This window comes from Ambystoma mexicanum, chromosome 6p, assembly GCF_040938575.1.
Source record: "Ambystoma mexicanum isolate Mex_15411 chromosome 6p, UKY_AmexF1_1, whole genome shotgun sequence".
Lineage (NCBI taxonomy): Eukaryota > Metazoa > Chordata > Amphibia > Caudata > Ambystomatidae > Ambystoma > Ambystoma mexicanum.
The window spans coordinates 344,317,016-344,337,968 of record NC_090935.1 but is presented as its reverse complement, the minus strand read 5'-3'; the positions used below and the strand labels follow the sequence as shown (position 1 = coordinate 344,337,968).

At 43.1% G+C, this 20,953-nt stretch overlaps 1 protein-coding gene across 2 annotated transcripts in view; it reads right to left on the bottom strand.

Annotated features, from left to right (window-relative positions):
- The window catches only part of TTC23L (tetratricopeptide repeat domain 23 like), a 482,150-nt gene that overhangs the window by 200,833 nt on the left and 260,364 nt on the right, over positions 1–20,953 (bottom strand). For both annotated transcript variants that reach the window (XM_069627102.1, XM_069627103.1), the window contains exons 7-8: positions 12,066–12,243; positions 3,012–3,114 (exon numbers count right to left, since the gene is read on the bottom strand). In XM_069627102.1, coding sequence (XP_069483203.1) covers positions 3,012–3,114; positions 12,066–12,243 — 281 coding nt within the window. The remainder of the gene's footprint in view (positions 1–3,011; positions 3,115–12,065; positions 12,244–20,953) is intronic.

The following is a 20,953-nucleotide window of genomic DNA, read 5'->3' as shown; positions in this document are numbered from 1 at the left end:
GGGTTTGAAGAGGCCTGGGCAACAAGGAGGAGGCTGCAGGAATTGGTCTTGAGCAAGGGCCTCCCAGATCACAGCGGAATGCGCAGCTGTGTTGGAAGCCAAGCACAATCTCTCCGAGGCTGATGTCCTGAATTTCAAAATTTTGTGTTATGGAATATGTTTGCTATGCATGTCTATGCTTTAGACAGGTCTTCTGTGGTGGGCTGAACCAGGTGGTAATAGCTAGTTGCCCGAGCTTGTTTGGGCCATTAACAAGGGCGATAGACAGTTAGCACCCAATTGCTAGAATAGGAATTATGTCCATTAGCACCCTATAAAACATATTTTATTTCTTTATTTTGTGTGAGTTGGGGGATTGAGTGGGGCCAGGATCACACGGAGTAGGCACAGTGGGGCAGAGAAGCCAACAGCTTCCATGTATTTCTATCTTTACCGCAGAATGCAGCCTGTGTTTCAAGAAATCCGACTGTCTGCCCGCCCAATCCCAGATACTAGGTTATTATATCCTGTTTACAGGTGCTTGGGTGTTATCAATGATATAAGGACCCACTTCTAGGCCACATCTAACTAGGAACCATAAAAAAACCACGATTGCCTGCCTTAAACATCTCTCCCTCTTGCACTTATGTTCACTCCTTTCCATTTCCTACTTAGCACCCATTTTTCTTCTTCCTGTTTCACTCCTCGCTTGCCACCGGATCCTGAGTACACCACTCTTAATTATATCTGGATTATAATACACAAAGTTTTAATCTACTGCTCTACACTCAATTTATGGTAGCAAAGCACTGCTCCTCATTCTTGTTATTCATGAATATGTTATGAGTGTTATAGTTAGAGTAGATGGAGTATTATCGTTAAATATGCATGTTTTATCTTTCAAATTAAATCGTATATATTGCCATGTTTGTATCCGATTGTTACTTTAAAAAAATGTAATAAAAAATACTTAACTCGAAAATAATAGATTGATTTGACCTGAAGTTGGTCATTAATCGCAGCCAAAAAGATGTCTATGTTAACTTAACCAAGCGAGTAATTTGTTTCAGTGACATGGGCATTGTCCAGTTGTATGCAGATTCCCAAGCACCTAATTGTCATGAGCGCTCATTACTACTTGTCATTTGCTTTCTTTATAAATGAGTGTATGTTATTTTCTTCAAGGGTCACCTGCCACCAGAAATGTGGATTTTCCCATGTTTGGTTGGTATGCGGATTGTATTTTAATTTTGCTTTAATCCTGTTTTTGCTTTGCCTCCTTTTCTTAGTCCTCCTCTCCTGTTCTTGTTCTTGTTCTTGTTCATTCATTCAGGGCACAAGCTGACCAGCCACTTCTGCCGGGTCACTTTAAATCTCCTACCACTGGAACAAGAATGGTAAATGTGACTTTTGAGCAAACACTGTGACAAAGTTACAATGGAGGGCAGAGGACGGGATTAAGGGGGACACTAATCAGGGAAAGTGCCCCCTCAGCAATCTTGATCCCAAAGGCAGGGTATGGAGAATCTCCTAGGAATTCGCATAAGTGCACAGCCTTGTATCATGGCCTGCTGAAACCCTTCCTCATACCGTGAAATTCACAGATTCATATTTGTACATTTGGGTACAACCCCCAAGGCATTGCTGAGAGAGGAGGCTTGTGGGTTGAAAATTGCCAGACGAGACTATGGTCCGCAATTGTGATTTAAATTTAAAGTGTGCGAAGGAGAGAAGTGCAGAGCAAGCACAGTTTAAAGGTATCACCCGCATATCACGAGTCCACAAAGACAAACATAGGGGAAACAGCAGGCCGCCGCAGATCAATGGGGACAGTGAAGTGGAGAGAACAAACACCACCCATGCCTGGAGAGGGAAGCTATGTGAGGTGAGCATAGCTTGTTAGACCTCCAGATAGAGACTTGGCCTGAAGAGCTAGAGAGAGAGAGAGAGAAAGGTATTTTGGGTCAGGGAAAAGTTGCAGAGGGAGGAAGGCCAGAGTGGTTGAGGAGGTCCAAAACAAGAACCCAACACTGGCCAAGCCGAGGGGCAAAGGTTGCCAGGGGTGCTCGGAGGCATATGGTTAAACCAGTGGGCCTGAACATGTGGAAAGCAAGGGGGCAGTGCTTGACATTGGCAGGACCAGGAGCCTGGAAATCGCAAGAGAGAGAAAAAGAAGCTAACTGTGACCCATAGTCTGGATTCTGGTGGAGATGACAAAAGCCACGAGGGGAAAAGTGTTGTGAGGAAAATGAGTCAGTATGCCATGGAGAGGAGTTGTCTCCCCGGACCATATCTTCTCTTGGCTCAAGGGTTCTTATGGTCCGAAATTCCACCCAGAACAGGTATGAAATAAATCCATCGTCATCGATAGCGATCAAAATCCAGGAAGAACAACCTTAACCTGCAATGCTTACAGAGAGTGGTGGACCTAGATTACCCCAAAGGAACTGTGATAAATAAGATTCCTTGAGGTTGTCCCTTGAAAATGAATTGTTGTAGATAGGACACTTGGAATGAAGATTATGGCTTCCCCTAGATTAGGGCTGAAGCAACTTGTCTATCGATTTGTGTCTTCCTTGGACCTTCTCAATGGCAATTTGGTTAGCCTGTGCTGTAAGCCTTACTCCCACCCTAGTTTATGTTGGCTGCTTTTTAAGACTTCTAACGATCCATTGGTCTGAGACAACAGACAATGTTGGATGTCTGGAATGACGCCCATTAACCGTTTGATTGCTCGACCACAAAATACTTATGTTGGGGCGAAACCAATTGTACACTGGGGTGTCCCCTGGAACTTTTTTATTCAATTTCCAGAAATTGAAAGTTATATATATTACCTATGGAAAAATAAGCACACTTTTATAGAACATAAATACATTCTTATGTATTCAAAGGTTTAATGTCATTAACATGAATTCCAAAATCCTGGCTTTTATAAGCACCTTTCCTTGGTTAGAAAAAAGCAAAAAGGTATTTTAGTCTATTGCAAGAATCACTATAAGCAAAAATCATCAATTCTCGCCTTTACGTACCGTCATAATTTCCAGAAACTGCATATGCCTTTGCCAACAGTAACCCAGCCTCAGCTGCCTCCACGCTGGCTTTATTGTATAACGCTATGGCAATTGAATGGGCCTAAAATATATGAAAGGAATAAAATAACATTTAGGAAAAACAAATTGCTTGAAAGCCACAACTCCCATCACACCTGCAAGAGTTTTTCATACATAAATCAAGACTGAGTCCATTCAAATCATCCGAGTTTTACTGTAACACAAATGAATTTTAAATATATTGTATTCTGGCGAGATTAAACCATCTTTGTTCTTTCTTGTAGCTGAGAGTTTTTCAACAGAGTGACCTGGTCCGTGGTTTGAAGAATATCAGTGTGGAGGGAGTGTAGTATGTCTCCTGGAGAGTTAGTGTGTGGCAGCACATATTGTACTGGGACAGTTGATTGGCAAACATAGTACATTCACTTTATCTCATAAATGTGTCCAGTGTCTGTGTGTTGTGGTCTTGTTTGTTACTGTGGGTTAAAAAGACCACCAAGACAAGCTTTGGCTGTGGTTGGACCAAAGGGGGGCTATGAAGTCCATGGTATTGGCGACTAAGTTCTGTTGACCATTAGGTTGAAGGTTGGTGCAATGGAGTTGGTGGGTTCTTTGGGCAGTTATTCACAAAAGGATATTAAGGGCCTTAACAGTATTTCCTGCTGCAGCATTTTTCCCGTACCGGCACACTTCAACTTTGCTGGTGGGGGCCACGGACCTCCTGGCAGGCCTAACCTGCCAGGGGTTCAGGCCCCTAGCGGCAAACAAATGCCTAAATCACCGGCACCATTAGTAACGATACCAATGTTTCAGGAAATCCTACCCCATCCCATGGAGTCTCAATTGGAACTTACCAGCACACCGCAGCTCGTAATACTGGGATATCGGGTGGCGGAGACAGTAAGTGCTGTTTGCCGGTACAGGTAAACTTATAAACAGGGCCACAGTGTTCGGTCCTCAATATCTGCATTCAGTATCAGTATTTTTCATGAAAATGTTATCCTCCTTGGTATGTGAAGTGATCTTTCTTAAATAAAAAAAAAACAGCTTGTTAAGGGTTATTTGGACTATTTTTGGTGTTGAGCCTCATGGCTACTCTAAAATTACCCCAACCTGTTTGGGATACTACTGTATTTCTTTATGTCTTTTTGCTGCTCATGTCATGTACGAACTGTGGGTATGTGCATGCCATCTGTGTTGTCATACATAGCATCATCAGCAGTACATGGTGGTGGGCGGGTGTTAAGATGGATTTCTGAACTCTGACCTGGTGGGCAGAGGTTCAGAAGGCCAGCCTAGTTTCTTGGAACAGGGTAACCTTCTGGACAAGCCAGACCAATAAAGGTAACATTGGCGGCAGTCAAGACTAGGTTTCAGGAGGGGTGAGGGTGAATGAAAGACCTCAATGAGCACACAGAGTAAAGGACACTTACAAATCACTCCCAGTCAGGTTTATATATTAAAAATACAATACATTTATTCAAGGCCTTTGAAGTTCAACACACAGTAACACTAACAAGCCAACACAATCCTATCATAATACATATATACAAGACCAAGTGGCCTAGAGGGTTAAATGCAGGAAATAGGTCCACAACCTACAAAAGGGAAGGAAGCAGGTAGTTCAAAGAGTCTTTAGGCAGCTCTGCAGAAATCAAAATCCTAACCGAAAGGCAGTCCAGTCCCCAAGAATAGGGGAGCCTATTGCTCAAATGTACTTGCAATGCTGGCGCACGTGGTCGTGCAGATGGGAGAAACGGGGTCTCTTGTAGGGTCTGTAGCAGCTCAGGAAGGCAGAAGAGGTGAGGCAGAATAGGTTCCCACTATTCAAGGAGGGTCTCCCCAACAGGGCAGAACAGGTTCCAAGAGTTGAGAATAGTACGCTAGTTTGCACTAGCAGTGGAAAGGAGAGGGGCCCTCCGGGGCCACTCGTCTGTAAAAATGGATGGATGCGCTAGGGGCCACCGGTAAGGGTCATTAGTACTCACTGCCCCTTGGCGCACTCCGGACCAAACTTCTGCAGTAGAGCAGTTGCAGGTTCAAATGCGACAATTTCTGCGACTCTGCGGCTTTCAGCGGCGAAGCTGCAGCATTGATTCCCAAATGGGACAGTGGTGATTTCTCCGCTCCTGGTGGATGGATCAGGCCAGTATCACTGCAGGCTTCAGGGGCAAGAGGGGCACAGCAGCATTGCACCTGCAAAGTGCGTCACCACTGCTGGGCGACACAGTAACCACGTGTACTTCAGTTCGGGCTCCCTCTCTTTACTCCAACCTGGGAACGCCAAGTGTATGAAATTCAGTGTGAGTGCCGTGAACACAGAGCTTACAGGATACCAAGTTTCGAGGGCCTTCCTCGAAACGGCGGCGGAGACAGAGCAAAGGTCCTGCGCAAGCTGGTCAGCCCACTGGTTGGCCCAGGGACACTTCCGAGAAGGCTTACTTGCAGGGTTTGATGAAGGTGCAGAGAATAGTCCCACTATTCCAATGGGTCGAAGCGTCTCCGCAGGCCTTCTAGTTCAATCAGATGCAGAGGGGTCCAGTGGGACGACAGCGGGCTCAGGGTGCCCAACCTTCCACCGAGTCACCAGCGGTTTCTCGAATCGGCTTCATAGTTTCAGGATACTTGGATCCTATCCTTCGTTCAGTGAGAACTCCAGAGATGGACATGGTATGGCTGTTTGGGGCCTTCTCTTATCCAGAATCTCCTTCGCGCCAAAACTAAGAGGACCCAATGGAAGATCTGCTCACATACAGCACACCATATGTGGACCAATCACAGACCACGCTGTTCTCAGGCATTCAGAGCACACCAGACTCTCTGGCACCCAGGATATGGATTGCAACTAGAGAGTCCAGCCCACATCCTGGGGGAGCACACACAAAACCTGCAAAAGCCTGTGAAAGCTGAGCGCCTTGTGGGAAAATGCATGACCAAATAAGGACTGACCCGGGTCGACTCGACCTGGGGAAGGTGAAGGAGCAAGATGGCCAAAGGACAGGACAAAGAAACTTGTGGCATGGCCATTTGGGAGCCAGGCCACCTATTCGTGCCAAACGCGCTTAACGTGGTTTGCATGGCTGGAAAGGGTTAAAAATACATGAAAAGATAAGCTGCCACCAGTCCTGTCCAAGGCACATCCACACTTCTCTGAAAAAAATCCCTTGAGAGTGTTTATGGCCCTTTGAAATGACTAGGGGACCCAAGCACACTGTACTGTACTGTACTTTGTGCACTTGTAACATGTTGCAGAAAAGTTGCAACAATTGCAAGGACTAAGTGAAACAAAGTCTCCCAGTACTGACTGTTTTTAAGGGCATGTCAGTTTCCAGTGCTCCTCTGGTAAAGTCAGACTATGATGTTTAAACTAAGCAAAAAGTTGGGGGTTCACAACTGGAGGGAAAATTACACATGAAATGGAAATCTTTCATAACAGCGCGTTATGGTTCTTTTACAATGGTGAGGAGTTATGTTTCCTTTAGGAGCAAACTTTTGAATTTGATGGTTTTTGTTGTTTTGTGCTGCAACCATAGCATCTCTTAAACAAAGGTTTTTCACTGAGGTACATGTTTATTTATAGGTAAATGTAACTATATCTATATAGAATTTTTTAAGGGCATGATGTGCATAACCCAGAAACAGTTAGAGAAGAAAACACCAGTTAAGAGGGCAGTCCTGTCTCGGGTGCCGCACGTTTGGTGGGGCTAAAACTACCTACCGGCTGGTGAATGCTGAAAAAGACACACGACAGACAGTAATAATGTCCATTCAATAAAGTTTTTTTACTGAATTTCAAAGGTTTTTAATGCCATACACTATTATTTCTATAGTTCAAGAGGATAGAAGAGTGTCGTCAACACAGAGGTGCCCTTCTTAAGAATCATATGGCATGATCCTTGTAGAAAGTACCCACTGAACAATGACTAGAATCACCATCATTCACTGCTAGACATGGCAAATAATTTCCACCGTCATATACTAGGGTCCATCTTCTGAACCATTCCCCTTCACGGCAAGAAGCCACAAGACAGTCTTGTTAGCTAATTCTCAAGTGACATTTACATAATACAAATAAGCTCAAAGAACAATGTGCATCATGGCTCAAACACAAATATTACAGGATTCGTCCAATTGGAAATGACTGTAAATTAGCAAGGAGGGGAAAGGTTGAATTAAAGTGACAATGTGCAGGAGACAAAACAATCGGGTGACATAAACAAACCTATACAGATTAGGCACATTATTTCTCACAGAGATTGATGCACAGCCTCTGTCAAGGTGATCAAGACAGCCAGTGTGGTAGTGGCAGGTATTCCACAGTTTAGATGGACCCTATCTAGATGGACCCGAACAATATCTTAACAAGTTCAAGATAAAAACAGGAAGGACCCTAAAATATACCAAGAAAAAAAGTGATTCTTTATCATGAGGAAGGCCGCCCTGCTTAGCTGAGAGGGAGACAAACTTAGGATGGCAATCCTTGTTCAACCTACTCTGTTGGTGCACACTACAGATCCCCACACTGTAGGCCAGCTGTAGAAATGTATTCTCTCAGAATCTGATGCTCAACATCTGTCAAGATGATTTAAGGCACCAAAGGTGGTATTGCTTTGTATTCCGGAAGCCCAGATGGACACATAAAACATACTGGCAAGTTCAAGATATGGTATTAACGACACTAAAACTTGCCAAGAAAAAAAAGGGCCCACATGGAAGGCCACCTGTCTCAGGGGAGAGTGAGAAGGATTACGGATGGCAACACTTGGACAACCTACTTTATAGGTGCATTCTATAGAACCTAATCCACTGACCCTTTTTTGTGATATATAATAATGACTCCAAACCAATAATTTGGCTTTACATTGTCTGTTGTACCATCAACCTTGATGGGTAGATAGAATGAGACATCTTGGAGGACATCTTAGAGAGATCATCTAGCCCTTCTGCTACAGTCTTTAAGATATGTGCCGGTGTGACCATCTTGAATGTGTCCTAGCTCAGATGTTTCTTCAACAGTGAAAATTCATAATGGTACAAAATCTATGAACTATCTTTGGCACCATGAATAACCTAACTAGAAGCCCTTTCCAATTTATGTGATGGAACTTTCTACATTGAGACAGTCTCAGAGATAGACTATCTGCATCACCTACTGTTGTGAGGTAATCTGCTCACATGACTCAAGAAATCTTGCTATTCTGCCCTACACCGGAGCTTGTGGTTAACGCTGTGACAGAGAGCGAGCCTAGAGAAAGGTAAAGACAGTTGGGGTAAATCTTGTGATGCACAAACTCCTCCTCTTGTGGGATAAAAATATTGTTGTGGTTAAGCCAACTTCTGTTTTTGCCATGTGATGTCCCCTGTATTTATTTGGCACTGGGACAGTGCTTCGAATTGACAGAGTGCAGTAGATATCAGAAAATGTCAGAAGCCGCTTGCAGATCATCAGATCCCAAGATGAGGCAGTCGAAACAAGAGCGAGAAGGCAGGCAGAAAAACAATAGGAGAAACCAAGCAGAGACTGGAGTCACGAATGAGGGCTAGAAGATTAGGCAGGACAAGGAAAAAGGGGAGATGGAGAACCAAGGCAAGCTGGACAGGGAGGAGACAAGAGAAGCACAAGAACAGTCAGGACTGGGAAAAACTGCAGAGCTGGTAGGGAGCGTTAAGACGCACCGGCCTCTAGCCCTGCACTGGCTTTTATGGGCCAATGCTCAGGCTCCCGTGTCACAGTGTATCCAGGGACGCTCGGCGGTACCTGCCGTAGGCTGGGGGGGAGGCTTCCTCCAAGGCACAGCCAGACCGAACACCAGGCTGCCCCCGCGGGTCATATCCTTGCTGCCTCCTGCCACGGGAGGAGCTGCCAGTGCTGGTACAGGTGCCAGGGACGTCCAGGTGAGTAAGGCAGTGTTGCACATTTTTTATTAATTAAACTACTTTTATTGATTTGAAATTTCATAGCACACATATACCAAGACCCTAAAAAATAAAAGTTACAAGTCAAGTAGGAATCCAGATTTCATAACTTCATCAACATGCAGGGCATGTTACCTTTTCCCCCCCATCCGAAACCTCTACCCCACCAAGGGTCGCCGGAGCTGGAGAACCGCATCACACCCTCTTGTACACACCACTAACTGCTTCCGTCAGCCCCATCCAAGATCAGTAGGCCGCTAGCCATTTGCCCATAGCTTCTGGTGCTTTTGGGGGCAGCCTCTCTCCTGAAATACTCTACATTCCACCTTGCAGCATTGGTCCATGCCCTGTCGCCAAGTAGTAATGTTAGGAGGGGTTGGGCTACCCTACCCCGCTGCCAGGTCTCTTTTGGCCACCCTCATTGCAGTCCTAATGAGACTCTTCTAACTCAGGTTAAAGTCTGATTCACCCTAAATCTGTAGCAGTCCAGAAGTCACAGTTTGGAGCAGTTCGGGACCAGGTTCTCCAAGATGCATCTAAGAACAAAAAACCTCCTGTACTACTAGTGCCAATAGGGTAAAAATACAGATAAGCAGGAATGATTAAATCCAACTTCTAGTCTTTATTACTCACACAAGGTTTATAATTATTATGATCACCAAAGAGCTAAACCTGAGATATCTATTGCACAAATCTATAAAACCATAAATATCCTAAATCACATACATTTAAATATATTAAAACGTTACACTACAAGGACCATAAAGTGCAAACATGAAGTGTTGCCATGCAATAACAAATTGCATCTCACCCCATCTCCTAGATATGCAAACAATGCAACTGTATCTTTAAACAGGTAGACAGACACAGTCCTACTTTATCTGACCAACATGTTTCGTTCCTCAGAATAAATCTGTGGAACTTAGTCATGGGCTCATATTTTCCTAACCAACTCAAGCACGTTGGTATGAGATTTGGTGATACAAAAATTCTCCTGCCAATTCTTAAGTTTGCCAGGAAAACTGTGCTCTGTCCTCATCAGAGCCTTACAATCTATTGCCCCATTTCCGGGGTATAATCTAGCTATTGCACCCTCTTCGGGTTGCACAATCTCAACCCTTCTATTGTTTAGATGACTGGTCAGCATTGAACATGTCCTGCTTGTACAGTCTGGTCCTTTTAAATAGGCCTTCCAACTTTGATAGGTACTATGCCATTTGTTTGAAGCATTCCTGTCCTCCCTGCAAACAGATTATACGCAATCATGAATTCAATGTTCTGTTTGTATATTTTTCGCGCTCTGAAACACTTGGGTACGAGCGCAATAGAAATAAAATATCAATCAATCATATTCTTATATCTGTTAATAACATTAAAAAGATGTGTGCCAATACTTTTGGGCTATATTTTTGAGGGATTTTGCAACAGCCTAAAAACTTGCCGAAAGGAAATTAGTATGAGGACCAGGGAAGATGAAGCGAAACATTTAAAAAAAGTTAATGTATGATAGGAAAACCTCCATGACAAATGATGTGTGTGCATGAAAAATCCCAGTGTAATCCCCCAAGAGGATGACGCCCAGTCACACACCCTGAGAGGACTTTGGTGCAAGCACCAGTCCCAGCAGGCAAAGAAGTCTGGGGTTTTCCCGGGTAATGCAGTGGCTAACCATGCCAGACCCAGTACTGGTCCTCCTGGCTAAGTCGATTCCCAAAAAGGAATGGCCTGATTGGGTGTGGAAGGCAATAAAACTTTACCTACTTTGGCCATTGATACAACAATGATTATGAGGAGATCTGTTGGGGAACTGGAGAGTTCTACCCACCTGAGAAGTTGCTAAGAGCGCAACAACTTAATAGAAAGGGTGTCAGGGAGAGCACAGGAGTCCTAACAGTGATCAGAACCCAGACATCCAAACAACATGAATGAGGGTTAACCACCAAGAATCCCATGGCACCACAAAAGAAAATACACACAGTAAAACCTGCTTTGTGAAATAAAAGGTTAAAGAAAAAATACTGCACGTCAGAAGCCTGACCTGTCCAATGTGGAAAAACGGTTTTAGTAGAAGGAGTTTGGAGTGGATGCAAGCGGCAGCGCAGTGCACATGCATGCTTTGTTCAGCCTCTGCATGCGAATTTAAAGGGGACGCATTCTCTGCAGTGAGAAGGCTCTGGACCCGCCACCGCTTAGCAGGACCTCCCAAAAGTATGAAGGAAAGCTACTGTAAATGAGGGTGAGAAAAGAAAGACCTTTCTGTTGCTTTGGTGGAAATAAAATATGCCTGATATGTCTCTGTTCGTGTGCATGTAAAGTGCAGGAGATGCTTACAACTATTATGCCTATTCAATCAAACCGTTGCCAAGTCCCATTTTAGTAATGTCTTTATGTGACCAGCCCCAATTTACGGCATTAATCACCCTTTTTGCATCTAGAATGGCCACTGCAGGCTCTACATCAACACCCTGTTATACATTTTGAGCTGTATTCGTGGCAAGTACAAGGCATGTATGATCTGAAAGCATTAAAGCAGTCATCAAGCGTTCCAATTTATCAGCCAGTATGTTTGCTAAGATTTTAGAATCAGTGGTACAGATCATCTGTAACATGAATATTTAAATCCAATATTCAGTGCATTCCATGATAGTAAAGGATATTTAACATATTGCATCTAACCCAATCAAGAAATAGTAATTAGAAAATTTGCCAAATCAAGTGGTGTGAAGCAAGTGATACATTATTGGAGTAAAAACAACTCAGGAAAAATCATAACAGGATTTATATCTCACAAGAAACATAATTTCTGCCTGACGAATAATTACCTGATTTCATGTTTTAGTAATGTGGAGTGTAGCTCAAGAAGTGACGACTAGAACTTTACTTTTTTGAGAAAATGAATACCCAGGATTATACACCATATGTCTAGATGTCAGACTTCTCTCAAAGTTTTCATACGCTTGGAAACTGATAATGTTCCAAAACAGATGACATCTGAATGGGATAATGGATGTTCTAAGAACATTTTGATTACAAAGGTGAAATGACCAAATCTGCACTTTGTGAAAGTTTATCACAATGGCCACCAAATTCATGCAAAGCGCAAATGATTGCACATACCTGCAATAAATGCTCAATGGCACGGTCATGCTTGCTCCGCGATTGTTCAGCTTTTGCCATCTCCTGATAAATGGTTACCAGCTCTGGTGTGCTATCTCCTTCAGTCATAATCACATAATCAATAACTTTCTCAAAATAACTTGCAGCCGAATTCAGCTTGTTTTGCAGTACACTTGCCCTAAATAAAAAAGAAGAAGAGATTCTCTGTATACTACTGTGTTTCACCACCCTGTGAGCCCTCATCCAAACGGAAGACCCTACATACTCATGTGTAGGCTATTGCTGTAAATAGCAATCACAACAGATACAAGTAGTTTGCACATGTCAGAATCATAAAGCTCGCAAAGAAGAGGATCACATTTAAATTAGCCTACCACAATGTACCTCTTTGTCTTACTAGATATGCTTCATCCTGTACATGCTGCCATGAATGTGAGTAGGTACCACAAAAACAAACCACATAAATCCCTTATGACATAAATAAAGTCATAAGGGATTATTTATTGGGGAGTTTTACAACATTATTTCTCTTGGTTCTACAAAACGTTCTATTAAGTTCCCCAAATGATCTTCTAGGCTCCTCCCGGGGTGACCCCACACTTTTTTCCTGTTCTTGCTGCTTCCTTGAATTCTCCCCATCAGTCTTATTGGTTGCGGGACAGTCTCCTGAAGCAGTAGGTTGGATTGGACCACAGTTTATGAAAGACCCACAGCTCTAACCACACAGGAGCCCCCTACACAATTGCCACAAGCTTGATTCTGGGTATCTTCCCCTCTCTATGCCTTATGGTCCTGGTTCTACTATCTACTAGGCCACTTTCTTTTTTGTGTGTATTGGTTTAACAACAATAAAATCCTTACATAACATATTATTCGGTTTAGGTCTACTTGTTCGAAAATATTTGACCTTTTCAGATTTGACCAAATTGTTTTTGGTTGTTTTTTGGTCGAAAATACGGGAGGAGACCCCTTGCTAGCCCCCCTCTATTCCCTTACCCCAACCCATATATATATTTAATTAATTAAAACCAAGAAAATGATCAAAAGTCGGTCAAAAGTAAAAGGTCAAATATTTTTCGAACAAGTAGGCTAATACCTATTGTTCTACATACATTTAATAAAATATCCCAAAAATTGTACTATATACTAAATAATTCACACATTTCTACTTACAATACATTGGTATACTCGTGTTTAGATGTTCTGCCTATAATCATCTCTAAAATCTTGTACGTACTCATATGCGTACGTTTTCTCAAATTCATTCTTACATCAATGTTGTAAAAAGAGAATAAAAGACAAAAGTATAAAAAAACATTTTTAAAAAAACATTACAAGAAGTTATCTAGAAAACCATTCAATTGTGATACAAATCTAAATAGCGCTACAAGCAAGGAAACCTGATGACCTGATATACACCCATACAAGTACAGCTGTAAATTCTCATATACATTGTGTGAATTTTGTTACAAGAAAATCTAACGAGCTGTGCTCCGGGACCGCCAACCGGCCCATAGAGTTGGGGTTTGCCCAGAAGCACACAAGATAGCAGCACCCTGGAGATGGATGGGGGTGCAGATTAATACTCCAACACCAAATCAATAATGACAACTCAACGGTTTGGCAGGGGGAGTCCGTTTAATGACAAGTACAAAAAACAGGGAGTTAAGAATATCAGCAGTGGCGCGATCTTCCTTCTCACTTCAACTCAACGAACTTCATAAAAATCATAACATTTAAACTGAAAACTCATCATCATTGACGTGTAACACTCAAAAATTGGCATGCAATTCTATTGGTTCAGGAAAGGTAACTTTAATATAGGTACTATATCTGTATATGGTAACAGAGTGAGGGGATTGGGTAAACACTGTCAGGTGGGCATTTAAGCCCTTCCTTCAAAATGGCTACTGCAGACGTCACTACAAGTACGACGTCCTATTGGTACTACCAACTATAGCACCCTAGAATACTTGGTCCATTGTGATTGGGTTGGCACCAACCCCAAGCATACTTTTCCACTTTGCTTAGCAGCACGCAGAATGGTCGGCCAGGTGCGGGGTGCCCCTTGGCTCCCCAGCCTTCCTTCAACTATTCTTACAATCAATCATCACTTTAGTAGCTATGTGTCAATTATTTCACTGTGGTTGGCCTCGAGACTGCATCTCCTGTCTGGAAAACTTCTGATATCTTCACCTGGCCTGCTGACATGCGTAGGTGTGAAACTCTCGCTTCTTGCTCGGCTGGTCACATGATTCAGACACTGTGAATTTGCCTCTTTTCCACATAATTTGTGTATTTGATTTTTGTTTCACCCACCACCTGCCTCATCCTCTTATTTTGACCTTTCAAAAGCAGGATATTCTGTTCTTAGTTTCAATTAATTGTAGCTATTGTTCGTCTCTTCTAATGATACGACCTTGGCTTTTCTGGCACGAGGTGCCTCTGCAGAGTTTCGTTTCTGCCGTCTATTCTTGATTTTGCTAAATATGAATCTTTCCTCGGGTGGCCTTTAGTAACCTTGGGTTGATTCTGCTTCTTGTGCAAAGTGGAAATACACTTCTAAAACATTCTTCTTTTGAGGTAGAGTATGTATAGTGGCTACTAAGCATAGCAAGCCACACGGTTCTCTTTGCTTTCTTGCGGTTCCAAGCATATGTACATGTGTAAACTGGTTGAATATCTTCGTCATGCTTACAGCTTAAGCTTCTTACATTTGACATTGTCCTTTCACTTTAGGTTCACAATATCCTTATTCATGGCATTTCGTCTCTTTACGTCATTCTCTGGTTGTCATTTATTCTATATTGTGAGTCAGTCCGAGTTCTTGTGATGTCACCATTCGTCTTCCATTAAGACGTTTTTGGTTTCTTCAGGGACTGTATTTAGACTATCTTCATTTCATTTCATTTGTTGGTAGGGTTTCCTCAATGGATATCTTAATGTCCATGGTTTCCTTGGTACTGGTACTTCAATAACCATTGTTCTTCTGATGGGCATTGGGCAGAGTCCCACTACGGTTCTCTGCTGGTTTATTTGCTCATTGTACATCACATATTTCGGTGTGAACGTTCCTGGTACGTCAAAATGGGTGGTTGGAGTGCGGGCTGTATTTGGGACCTCGTCTACACAGCGTATTCCTGCGTTTTATCAAACAGACATATTCTATGACTAATACCTATGTTTGAATATGGTTGTGTTTGGTACCCCAATACCAATCAGAGTTTATTTTTCACTCTGACTGGGTTTGCAAGGAGCATGGCCAGATCCACACCCAAACTCTGCAGTGTAGAATAATTTACGTCAACAAAATTATTTGTCGAAGTATCAGATTTTGCTAGCAAAATATTTCTAAAATCTTCAAACAATGAATTCATTTTTAGAGTTAGGATTTTTGAGTATGAACTTTGTTTCTTCTGCGTATTTCTAATCGCAAATGGAGGACACCCAGCCACACGCCGTTTACAATCCCTCTACTCATACTCTATAATCCATTATAATGTTGCAAAGGTTCCAAATGCTTACAGAATTCTTTGAGGACAGGGTATGTAGTGTATATTGGTAGTCTTTTAAATGCATTTGAAATCCTTGGCTTTCAGTGAATTTATGATATTGTCGGGGCACTCTTTTTTTTTTTCCTTAGGAACGCTAGGCAAACTTCCTTGGAGAAAGAAAAAAGGTTTCTCAGTTTTGCCCCGTCTGCCCTTTTTAAAATTTTTTTTTTTTTTTAAGGCCCCCTATCTTTCATACAAATATTTAGCATCTATTGACCGGATCATATTAGTAAGGTCACTCAGAGTGTCAATTAAATAGTTAAAAGATTAGAAAAGTTCTCTATAGCTGCATGATAGCTGCATATTCACCCGTTTTTCCCTGACAAAGTTATCACAACGAAGGGTGTTCCACTCTTTCACATGAATTTCTCTGTGATAATAAAGTGCATGTTTAAAAAGCATGGTCACTTAGGTCTGAAAACACAATTTTTAAAGGAGAGCCTTTTTACTGCCAGTTCTCCATCACTATCAGTAGTCACCACTACTCCCGGGACTTAATGTCTATCAATAGCCACAGCTAGACCCAGTCTTCCACAAGGTCTTCCTTCAGGTACTTTCGCAGGCTTAAGAAATGTTGGAAAGACTTGAAGAAACAAAGGCTTCACAAGCCAGGTTTGTTGCAGTAAAATGATTCCATAATCTGCAAAAGGATGAAGGGAGGCTTTGTTGTGCAAAGGATGTTTGTTACTTGATAGAATACCAATTGAGTTCAGAATAAAGATGATCCAAAGGATTTTAGTTTAAAGGTTTAAGAGGCCAATACAGCAGGAATCCTCGACCAGTTTGTTGATAGTATAGTGTCCTTCTTAAGGTTTATTTTAGTAGGATACTGCTCTAGCACCCTTCTATCACTCCCCTCATCGACTTCTCTCCACATGCTCCAATGGCAAACTCTACTTGTCCCTCACCTTACTACCATCTTTACCTGTACCTCCTCTATGCTCCAACATGTGCTCATTCCTCCAACCTCTCACCCAGACTATGGGTTCGCCTTTCTCACCCCAACAACCTAAATTCATTCAGGACCTGACACGCCCACTTCTCCAGCTTCTCTCTTTTGTTTCCCATTCTTCATGATGTTCACTCCAACCTCCTCCATATAATTCTCCTCCACCTCCACTTTCATCATGGTATTTATCTCCTTACTCCTCCATCCCAAAGGTCCCCTTCCTCACTCCTTCTGTTGCCTCGAACATCATCACTTTCCCTCATCGCCTCCTCTCTCTTACTTATGTTATGTTCCAACCTATAACTCCCACATTCCCCCTTCTGACTCTTCCTGGTGTTCCAACTTCTTACTTCTCTCACCTACTTCCTCCTTAGTCTTCCTAACTTCCCTCCTATCCACCTCTTGCTCTTTGGACAACTCTCCTCAACCTGCTGCTTTCCGCTCCAACTCTCTCTGCTCCTTTTTCTCCAGCCTTCTACAAAGACACCCTACACCCTTCAGTCAGGACTCTTTTCTTACAAAGAGGTCTGGCCCCCTCCCCCAGGGACCACCCTCTGGTGCCTGGTGTGTTTCTGACCTTTGCACTGTGATTGAGTTTGGCTAACAAGATTGTGGCATTTCTGTCGCTTCCTCCCGCTGTCTGCCATCTTGTTTTCCTATTCTGCACTTGCACAAAGAAAGGCCTGCTTAAGGAAGCTGCACTTTGTGGGATGCCACTTCTCCTGCTCCCTGCCTACAATGTGTAAGAGGGGTGCTCTCCTAGTGCGGTGACTAACATATACAGCTATTCAGTCTGCGACTTGCATATCCCCAGTCAGTGTCCCTGCATATGCGTGAATGGACACAAATTACTTCCTGGGTCTTATCCGTTTCTTGCTGTGGATTTCTTAAAGTGATAGGACAAAGGACCTGCAGGCCATAGTAATTATCAGTCTTATGCTCAGGGCATGGTTGATTGATAGAGGGTTGTATAACGCAAAAACAAAAACGTAATCGTATTTAGGGGCAGTTGACACAAAGAACCAAAGGAAGGTACATGATTTCAGGATAGCTTATCAAGGTAGTACTTATCAAAATCCACCTCTCTTATTTAAAAAGGTGAGTTTTAACCACTTTACGAAACTGGGAGAAAAACTAAATGTTTCTGATCTCTCATGGAAGATTATTCAATATCTTTGGTACATACACAGAAAATCTGTGGTCTCCTCTATATACACAGGAGGAGATGGGAATGGACAAGAGCAGCTTGTCCCCAGATCGAATGGGCATGGTTTGGTTGATATAGGCCCAACTTCTCCGTCAGGTAGGAAAGGGGCAGGTTATTCAGACAATTGTATATCATACACAAATTCTTGAAGTTGATCCTATCCTCCACTGCCAGCCAGTGGAGGGAGCGGCGCAGCCCTGAAATAGTTGAAGACTTGCTTACTCCGAACACCAATCTGACCACAACATTCTCGGCCTTCTGGAGTTAGTTGATTTGTTTGGCCGGAGTACTAGCTAGGAAGCTGTTACAATAATCTAGCTGTGAGTTTACTAGAGCACCCACCACTGCCGCATAGTTCTTTATAGGAATGAAAGGGAGAACATGCCACAGGCGTCGCAAAAAGTAGAAAATGGCCTGTACATTGGCCCCAATTTGGACTTCATTGTTCAGGTTATTTTATCATATGCAACCAAGATTCTTGATCTTGGAAACAAACTTCAGCTCAGATCCGAGGAAAAATGGAGAGGGAGGACATCTCAGGTGTTAAGGTCCAAACAAAGCAACCTCCAATTTGTTCAGATTAAGTATGAGTCAATTAGTGGGCATCCAACTACGGACTTCCTCTAGACAGAGTCCTACCCTAGAAAAAGACTCTTTCACGTTGCCCGGTCTAATGAACCCCTGTATATCATCCGCATAAGACTGAAAACAGACCTTATGCTTCCGCAAGATGTCCATTAAAGGATGTAGATATAGGTTATATAACAATGAGGAAACGAAAGACCCTTGAGGGACTCCACAGTCCTGAGGAAGGAGGTCTGAAAGGTAACCTTCTGCCCTCACACGTTGTTTATGCCCTGATGGAAAGAAGGTAAATCATTCAATTGCTCCAGCGGAAACATTTCCTATTTCCCGTAGTCATTTAATAAGGATACAGTGATACACCATATTGAACACTGCAGGGAGATTCAGCATTACGAGTAGTGACAGTTCCACTTAATCTGAAACTCAGAAGAGTTCATCCCAAGATAAGCACAGTCTCTGTCCCAAATTTAGGGCAGAGGATCCAGTTTGACATAATCCTGCAATTGGGCCATGGCAAATTTCTCTAAAAGTTTGTCAGGCCTGCAACCGGACAGTAGTTTTGCAAATTGTCTGGATAAAGGTTTGATCTTTTGAAAAGAGGTGAAAAATGTACTTTTGCAGGTCCAACAGGGACTGAGCCTTGAGCTAAAGACTCATTTACAAATGAGTCATAAATGGGGCAACATCTGCCACCAGACGTTTTGCAGTACATGCAGGCTGATACAAAAGTGATCCATTTGTGGGTTTAAGAGCCTTTAACAAAGCAAGAAGAGTATCCTCCGGGCAGGTTTAAAATCAAAAAGGCATGCCACTGCGAATCAAGTCCACCACCATCAGAGTTCCCTGATCAGAATTACTGGGTCCTAAGTCTGAAGCCTGTTGCTTGTTCAGAGAGAGAGATGAGTTTCTGAGTTAATTTGATTTTGTTAAAAAATGAACATGGGAGTAGGCCTGCTTAAGTGACGATTCCCTAACCGATGACACATTGTTTGGCCAAACAAAGTTAGCAATTACAGAGAATAATTCTCTAGAGTAATTTTTCAATGCCTCGAACCTTTTATTTAAAAATATTCTGATTTGGCCTTAAAAATAGGTACTTTATATTCTTTTTTTTTTTTAAACATGTTTTTATTTTCATTATCATTTTCAACAACAGGACCATTACAGTATTGGTCACTTCAACAAAAGAAAAAGGATCCCTTGTATTATTTTCATACAACATATATATAAGGAACATAGAGAAGGGAGAAGTGCAAAGCGATGATAAACTTTGGTCCTGTGTTTCTAAATCCCCTCCCACTCCCTCCCCTGCCTCCCCCCTCCCCCCCTCCACTCGACATTATCGCTTTGTACACAACTCTAAACGAAAAATCGTGACCACTTTGGGCATTGCAGCATTGCTAGGGCACTGCAAGTTGCTACTGCAAGAAGAGGGCAAGCCCACACAGGGTTTAAAGTATGCAATCGCCCAGCGGCGTGGGGGATTGCCCTGGTTCCTTTGCTTGGCTGAGATGATAAGCAAGTGTTACTAGTCTGTGGGCTCCCAATATGTCGTGTAGTATTCAAGGAAGGGCAACCAAATCATTTCGATGTTTCTGCGAGATTCATTTATTGCTGCCGTTAGGCTTTCCATTTCATATATAGCGTGGGCCTTTATTAACCATTCTCTTTTCGATGGAAGGATTCTCGATTTCCATTTTACGGTCAGGCACACTCGGGCTGCTAATAGGAGATTGCGTGGTAAGTACATTAGGGATTCGTATGTTTCGTCATCTTCCGACTCTATCCCAAACAAAACTAGTGTGGGCGTTGGGTTTCTGGGGATCCCATCTATGTCTCGAATCCAGCCCAGCACTTCCCGCCAGTACACTTGGACTCTGTCGCAACCCCACCACTGGTGCCAGTAGTCACATTGCTCTCCACAGCCCCTCCAGCAGTAGGGAGATGTCCCGGGAAACATTTTGGACAGGCGGAGGGGAGTGTAATGCCACCTCATCAGTAATCGCACATTGTGCATTTTGTATTGCATGGAGACCGATGATGACCACACCGCCCTGTATATTCCCTTCCATACTTCCCCTTGGGTTTCCATAGATAGGTCGGTTTCCCATTTCGCCTCTGAGGGTGGGCGTGGACTGTGACCCCTCGTGACTAGTGCTCTGTACAATTTTGATACCAGGCCTCTCGATGTTTGGGGGGAGCTTAAAATCTGCTCGAATGGCGTCAAGGGATGCTTTAACAAGTTACCCCACCTTGGGTCATGCATGGCACTTCGCAGCTGAAGGAAGGATAAAAGGGAGACACTTGTACCCTGCAAGTCAGCCTGTAATTCTTCCCGGGTTGTGAACACCTCATTTTTCCAGAGCTGTCCAGCTCGACTCAAACCTGCCTCATACCAAGACTGTGACTGCTGGACTGCTCTCAATGAGTTTTGGATTGGTGGAGACCAGATGCAACTTAAAGGAGAGGGCCACGTTGTGATTCCCTGCATGGCTCGGGATGGGCGCCAAAGAGACCATAATACCTTCAGAATGGGGTGTTGTTTAATCCTTTGTGTCATGGCTGATCTCGGGACCCACAACCACTCTCCCAG